This window comes from Capricornis sumatraensis, chromosome X (genome assembly GCF_032405125.1).
Source record: "Capricornis sumatraensis isolate serow.1 chromosome X, serow.2, whole genome shotgun sequence".
In the NCBI taxonomy this organism is placed as follows: domain Eukaryota; kingdom Metazoa; phylum Chordata; class Mammalia; order Artiodactyla; family Bovidae; genus Capricornis; species Capricornis sumatraensis.
Window position 1 is genome coordinate 8679992 of NC_091092.1, and position 7528 is coordinate 8687519.

Sequence of the window (7528 nt, forward strand, 5' to 3'; positions counted from 1 at the left end):
GAGGGCCGAGCGGGCTTGGGCGAGCCCGACGAGGGCCAGACCTGACCCGGGCCCTGCAGGTCAGTGTGGAGGTGGGCGCTGCTGGCGCCCGGGGCGTGGGTGGCAGTGGGTGGGGTTAGGATCCGGGAGCAGCGGGGAGGGGCGCAGAGAGGAGAGCCGCCAGATGGATGGGGAGTGGCACCGGGCGCGCGGCGTGGGCAGGTGGGGAGGGGGCACCCGGCAAGCGGCCCCGCCTCCTCCTCCACGCCCCTCCTCTGTGCCCTCACCCATTTTCGAGCCTGAAATGGGGCCAGAGGTGGGGGGAGCAGGGTGACTTTGAAACGTAGACAAATTTCTGAGAATAGCCCCCCTTTCCCGCTTCCCTGGTGGCTCAGACGGTAAAGCGTCTGCCTACAATGTGGGAGACCCGGGTTCGATCCCTGGGTTGGGAAGATCCTCTGGAGAACGAAATGGCAACCCACTCCAGTACTCTTGCCTGGAAAATCCCATGGACGGAGGAGCCTGGTAGGCTACAATCTATGGGGGTCACAAAGAGTCGGACACGACTGAGCGACACGACTGAGCGACTTCACCTCACCTGAGCCTAGGAGGAAATATTGACCTCTGTGTAAAGGGCTGGGGGGGGGGGGGGGTTGTCTTCAAAGGAGGGTTCCCAGAGACTCAAGCAGCTTGTAAAGCATCCTGGTCTGGTGCCTGAGGCTTGATGAAAAATTTTGGCGACTGAGGTGCAGGGTTATGGGAGGTGGGGGAGGCAACGGTGGGTGAGGGCCCTGTGTTCATGGAGTTCCCAGCACATTTTCCTGTCTGTCTGCAGGTCTGTGAAGCTGTTGTTCCTAGCGCTTTGCTGGGCTACCAAAAGAGGAGGAACCTGTCCAGAATCCCTGCAGGTCAGCGAAGGAAGAGGGCTCTGGACAAGGACCCAGAGGGCTGGGAAGTGTGGAGGGACGGGCCCGCGAAGAATTGGGGGCCTCAGTGCCCACTTCCCAACACATTTACACACTGCAGCGCTGAGCAAGCATAGGGAAAAATGGCAGGGCCTGCCAGGGAAGTGTTGTCTCACGTGTGCACGAGGAATGGTGGGGTAAAGGGTGGGCAAAAGGCACTCTCGGAGGGCCAGACCCGGTCAGGAGATCCCTGACAAAGGGCAAGAAATGACTACTACTGTCCGGACCTGCATTTCCCCCCAAACCTCAGTGTCTCTGGTCTCCTCTTTGTCTTCTCTTCCCCCGCCCCACTCCCAGGACAGGAAAAGGAGGGGACGCTCAACATGGAAAAACTCTGCAGTGAAAATGAAGCGAAGCCTGAGAACCAGGGCAAGATGGAAAACAAAGAACAGCCACTGGATGCAGGAAAACCAGGAGCAGCTTGTACTAGGGAAGATGAGGAAAACTTAGAAAACCAGGGATGGACAGATCCCAAGGGAAAACCAGATGAGGAAGTATTAACAGTTACGGAAAGGCCAGAGAGTGAGACCAAGCCAAAAGAAGGAGCCCCAGAGAGCCAAGAAAAGCCAGAGAGTGAGGAACAAGCGCAAGAAAGAAAAGCAGAGAGCGAGGGGAAGCCAGAGAGCGAGGGGAAGCCAGTGAGTGAGGAAGAAGCAAAAGAAACAAAAGCAGAGAGCGAGGGGAAGCCAGAGAGCGAGGGGAAGCCAAAAGAAGACAAGCCAGCCAGCGAACCAAGGGAACCGAGGGCTGGCAGAAAGCGCCCCGCTGGGGAGGATGTACCCAGGAACGCCAAAAGAAAAACCAACAAGGGGCTGGCTCAGTGTCTCAAGGAATACAAGGAGGCCATACATGATATGCATTTGAGCAATGAAGAGATGATAAGAGAATTTGATGAGATGGCCAGGGTAGAGGATGAGGTGAAGAAAACCAGACAGAAACTGGGGGGGTTTATGTGGATGCAAAAAAGTTTACAGGACCCCTTCCACCCAAGGGGCCCAAGGGAACTCAGGGGTGGCTGCAGGGCCCCGCAAAGGGGCTTTGAAGACATTCCTTTTGTGTAGTGCCTCTGGCAGGCATTTACCAGGCCTTGTGCTTTAAAGTTTTGCAAATACTTTGCTTAGGTGTCACTTTTAATATCAACAATCTTTGATCAAACTAGAGTACCCTGCCGCTGCTGCTAAGTCGCTTCAGTTGTCTCCGACTCTGTGCGACCCCATAGACGGCAGCCCACCAGGCTCCCCCGTCCCTGGGATTCTCTAGGCAAGAATACTGGAGTGGGTTGCCATTTCCTTCTCCAATGCATGAAGGTGAAAGTAGGAAATTTTTACCCATGTGCATTAATTACAAAGACATTATGATTCTTGGGAAAATAAAGTAGCTTATAATATCATCTACAGAATCAGTCCACTGTTGTAAAAGAACAGAAATTTACATAGTACATCTTGCACAGGAAAAGTAGAAAACTTTGTTTGCTAAGTGGTTAACAGTAGTTTTATGAGTTGTGAGATTGTGATTGATTTATTTTCTTTGTTTTCTTTCTACTCATCCATTTTTTTCCTAGAGGACCCAGATTACTTATAAAGAAATACTAAAATATTAAAAAAATCAATACATTAAAAGCAATACAAAGAATTGTTTACTGAGTTTATGAAGACAGTGAAAACACTAAAATTCTTGTTGTCAGACTTAAAAATGTTATGTAAAACTCACATGACTTTTAGACTCATATCTGGAAGAATCAACTTGGCAGGTACAATATATCCACTGCTCTAAAGGACAATCATGTCATCTGTGAAATCTGGATAATAATTGCCTCACAGGATTGTGGAACGGATTAGATGAGATACTGAGTATGTAAGCTGTGTTAGGCTGGTTTCTAACTGTTTTTTAGTAGTTGAAATAGGACCCCATCAGACCCTTGGAAGAGGGTGGATATAAATCTCACCTGTGCCCAGGAATAAGTCCAGGAAGCCAAAAAGTGGGTACCACCCTCCCATGGGTATTGCTAAATCTTCTGGGCACTGTGCCCCTTTGTGAGTCCTGTACCCTTAAGGTCTTCACTGCTGCTGATGAACTGGTGGCCCCAAGATGACAAAGTCCAGTTGATTTCCTTGGAATCCCCCTCAGTGAGTCCTAAACCTGCCCCACCCCATGACACTTATTGAAGTGAGGATAAAGCCCTTTTCCTCACTTTAGAGTTATACTTATCCAAGTGGGTAACACATCAGCGATGCTTTGGTCCCTAGGGGATTTCAAATTTTTGCATACAATGATCTTTCCACCAGATTCAGATATAGGAAGCTGGGATAAAACTTGAGTGGCACACATTGTACTTTTCTCATCTGTCAGTACCTTCTCAGCTCCATTCTTCTTTCCTTAGAGGAAATTATCTCCTAGGAGACAGATGCGAGGCCCTGCATCACAAGGTTAGCATATACTTGTGGTTTTTACAGCATTGCTACTCAAACAGTGGTCCATGGACCAGTTGCATCAGCATCATCTGAGAGAGAGAAATGTAGAATCTCAGGTCCCCATCCTAGAGCCACTGATTGAGAATCTTCATTAAACAAGATCTTTAGGTGATTTCTGAGCACTTTAAAGTTTGCAAAGCACTGGTTTATAAGGAGACTCTCCTTACCTCTTACTGTCACCATCGTGTGAAATATGTACCTACAAGGGTAAATACATGTGCTGCATAAGATATACCCCCACAGACTATTAAGTAGGCCTGTTTGTCAAACTGCACAAACACATCTCCAACATTAGTAGAACCTAAAACAAAATCAGTGAGTCAATACCTGCAGTTTTTTATGAAGTAGAGTAGAACAGCATTGGCTAGAGCCAAAGAGTAAATATCAGATTGTATCCCAGGTAGATAGGATGAGTATTGTTTTGTGAAATTTGTATTTCACTTATTTATATACTTATGTATGTATGTTTGTACACCTTGAATTGTGATGAAAAATAAACTTCTGATTGTGGGCTGAATATTTTAAAAATTGAGAAAATCTGCTTCGGACTTTGCTTCTCGAAACACAATTTGTCTTTTTCATCCTGGCATCTCTAATGCCTAGCATGTGAGTGAGTCCTCTGCCTTTTCTAAAACCAGGTGGAACATCTGGCAGTTCACAGTTCACGTATTGTTGAAGCCTGGCTTGGAGAATTTTGATCATTACTTTGCTAGTGTGTGAGATGAGTCAGTTGTGGGGTAGTTTGAACGTTCTTTGGCATTGCCTTTCTTAGGGATTGGAACGAAAACTGACCTTTTCCAGTCCTGTGGCCATTGCTGAGTTTTCCAAATTTGCTGGCATATTAGTCACTTCAGTTGTGTCCAAATCTTTGCAACCCCATGGACCTCAGCCCACCGGGCTCCTCTGTCCGTAGGATTCTCCAGGCAGGAATACTGGAGACTGACTGTGAAAGTTGCTCAGTCGTGTCCAACTCTTTATGACCTCATGGACTATACAGTCCATGGAATTCTCCAGGCCAGAATACTGGAGTGGGTAGCCTTTCCCTTCTCCAGGGGATCTTCCCAACCCAGGGATTGAGCCCAGGTCGCCTGCATTGCATGTGGATTCTTTACCAGCTGAAGCACAAGGGAAGCCCAAGAATACTGGAGTGGGTAGCTTATCCCTTTTCCAGTGGATCTTCTTGACCCAGGAATCAAACCAGGGTCTCATGCATTGCAGGCGGATTATTTTTTTAATATATTTTTATTTATTTTAATTGGAGGTTAATCAGGCAGATTCTTTACCAACTGAGTTATCAGGGAAGCTCCAGTAATACTGGAGTGGATTGCCATTTCCTCCTCCAGGGGATCCTCCCCACCCAGGAACTGAACTCACATACCCTTCCTCTTTTGCACTGCAGGTGGATTCTTTACCACTGAGCCACCAGGAAAGCCACTGCTAACATGGCTTCTTTGCTTATTTGCTAGAAATCTCTCGATCTTCCCATCATGGTTCGATCTTCACCCTCCCACCCTGCCCTATATCCCAGCAAATCTGACTTATATTGGCTGCATCAAAGGGCTCCCTTGTTCTTTGGGAATCAATGGTGGACAGTATGGTTAGGAAATTTTCTTCCCAGCTTGTTCCCTGTAGTGTCACCAGATGCTGATTGAAACTCTGCTCTAAGGTTTCCTGGGGGATTGCATTCTCCAAATAGGCTCTGTATCTCCAGCTTTTGGTAACCTGTCTTTCCTTTTGTCCCTCAGGCCTAGATAATCCTACCTTTACTAGCCACAGAGCATTGCACTATCTTTTGTGGTTCTCAGGACTACCCTTCCCATATCTTTGTATACTGTCCTTTAAAAAAACTCAATTTTTCTAATGTAGATGGGTCCCCTGTTTCCTGTCATGCACTTCTCAGATACAGTAGTAGATACCAGAAGTTACCCCAGAAATTGGGTTACTAATTTGAAGAGGGAAAAAATTACCTCTTTATAACGGTGTTTGGGAGAGTTGGAGGTGGGTGTTAGGAGAGCTTCCTTGGTACATGGCATGTAGGAGTGTCACACTCAGATTTAAACCACTGGTAGCATTGAATGAAGTACAGGTGGAATCCGACGTTCGGGGAATCAAGCTGCTCTGTCATTTAAGCACTGTGCCAAAAATAATTATTCAAAAGGTTGTGGAGTTTCCCATTTCATCTGATGGTCCTAAAGAGTATGCATAGGAAAAAGGAAATTGAAAGCTATGAAAATACAACAGAAAGCACATACAGAGTGCCAGAAAGCCTGCATGCCATGTTTGGAGTCCCTCATCTTAGGGATGAAAAAAAAGCGGATGACCAGTCTCAGGTCCTTGCAGTGTCACTGAGTTCCACTGCCAATTACATGCCCTACATGCTATGGATTTTATAATAAGGTAAGGACACTGAGCTTCCCAGGTGACTCGGTGGTAAAGAATCCCCTGCCAGTGCAGGAGACGCAGGTGATGTAGGCAACATGGGTTCAATCCCTGGGTGGGGAAGATCCCATGGAGAAGGAAATGGCACCGCACTCCAGTACTCTTGCCAGGATAATCTCATGGACAGAGGAGCTTGGGTGGCTACTGTCCATACAGTCACAAAAGAGTTGAACATAACTGAGCAACTGAGCACACACACAGCACACACATAAGGGCACTAGTAAGGAAGGAGTGGAGCCCCAGATAGAGGTATTTGTAGACATGCTCCAAGGCATTAAAAAAATGCATTGGTAAGAGGGTCGTGGGCATCCTTGATAGTTTCCGTGGGCCTGTGCTTTGTAGGCTGGAGATGATGGTGGAGAATGCTGCAGTAGAATTGGGCTACTTCATCTTAATGTGAATGAAGGGATCTCAGAGTGGTAGAGGTCAGGTGATAGTGCTTAATCATATGTGACAAGGTGAGTGCAACTACCACAATGAGCCACAGGAATAAAATGGTAATAGGATGTTTGACCCATCTGGTCTGTGTAGCCAACAGGTTAATCAGAGCATTCTTAAAAATGAAACAATTGGGCAGCCTATAGGATGCTGCCTAACATATTCAGGCAGTAAAGAATTTTAGCTCTGCTGTTTGTTAATTTGAGTTGCTGTAGTAAGGTTTTTCACTCTCACCCAATTGAGGTGAAAGCAGGGCACCTCTGAGGTGGACCCAGCAGCCACTAGTGTATACTATGCATCTGACATGAAATCTTTTTCAGTGGGACCTGTACACACTTTTCAAGGTGACTGTGCCTTAGGGAAATAGAAACACTAAGACCTCCTGGGAGTTATTAACTGTGAAGTATAAACTATGAAATACACAAGTATATGAAATATACATAAGCATATGAATTATAAGGTATATGAAGTATAAAAGCTCTGAATTGGTGCTAATCTCTAGACTGAGGGGTGGAGAGAGAGACAAAAAGACAATAACAGAATATATAGTGACAGACTAATGAGATATGGTGGAGAAAAAATCTAATGTAGATATGATTGCCCCTTGAACAACATGGGTTTAAACTGCTTGAACCACTTATATGCAGATTTTTTTTCAATAAATATACAAAAATATTTATGTAGAATATTGTGTGCAAAATTTATGTTGAAATGGATAGCCTATTCTTACATAGGCATAAGATGAGTGATATAAAAGTAATAATGTGTTAATTTTCTTGCTGTTTTATAACTTTGCTTTAAAGAAGCAAATAGTTGGAGAATTAACATAAGCCATCTTCTTAAAGAGATGGTAATACCAGATTGCCTTTCTTGCCTCCTGAGAAATCTGTATGCAGGTTAAGAAGCGACAGTTAGAACCGGACATGGAACAACGGACTGGTTCCAAATTGGGAAAGGAGTACGTCAAGACTGTATATTGTCACCCTGCTTATCTAACTTATATGCAGAGTTTATCATGAGAAATCCCTGACTGGATGAAGCATAAGCTGGAATCAAGATTGCCGGCAGAAATGTCAATAAACTCAGATACACAGATGACACCACCCTTATGGCAGAAAGCAAAGGGGAACTAATGATGAAAGTGAAAGAGGAGAGTGAAAAAGCTGGCTTAAAACAACATTCAAAAAATGAAGATCATGGCATCCTGTGAAAGAGGAGAGTGAAAGAGGAGAGTGA

At 45.6% G+C, this 7528-nt stretch overlaps 1 protein-coding gene across 2 annotated transcripts; it reads left to right on the forward strand.

The window, feature by feature from the left end:
* Nucleotides 1-1252: 1252 nt before the first annotated feature.
* Nucleotides 1253-2005, forward strand: TCEAL2 (transcription elongation factor A like 2). Of its 2 annotated transcripts, XM_068963382.1 has the most exons (2): nucleotides 1253-1447; nucleotides 1499-2005. In XM_068963382.1, the coding sequence occupies exons 1-2, from the start codon at nucleotides 1268-1270 to the stop codon at nucleotides 2003-2005; spliced, it is 687 nt and encodes a 228-aa protein (XP_068819483.1). In that variant the 5' UTR covers nucleotides 1253-1267. The 2 variants fall into 2 exon arrangements, with proteins under 2 accessions (XP_068819483.1, XP_068819482.1); XM_068963381.1 differs by having other exon boundaries at nucleotides 1268-2005.
* The last annotated feature ends 5523 nt before the right edge of the window (nucleotides 2006-7528 follow it).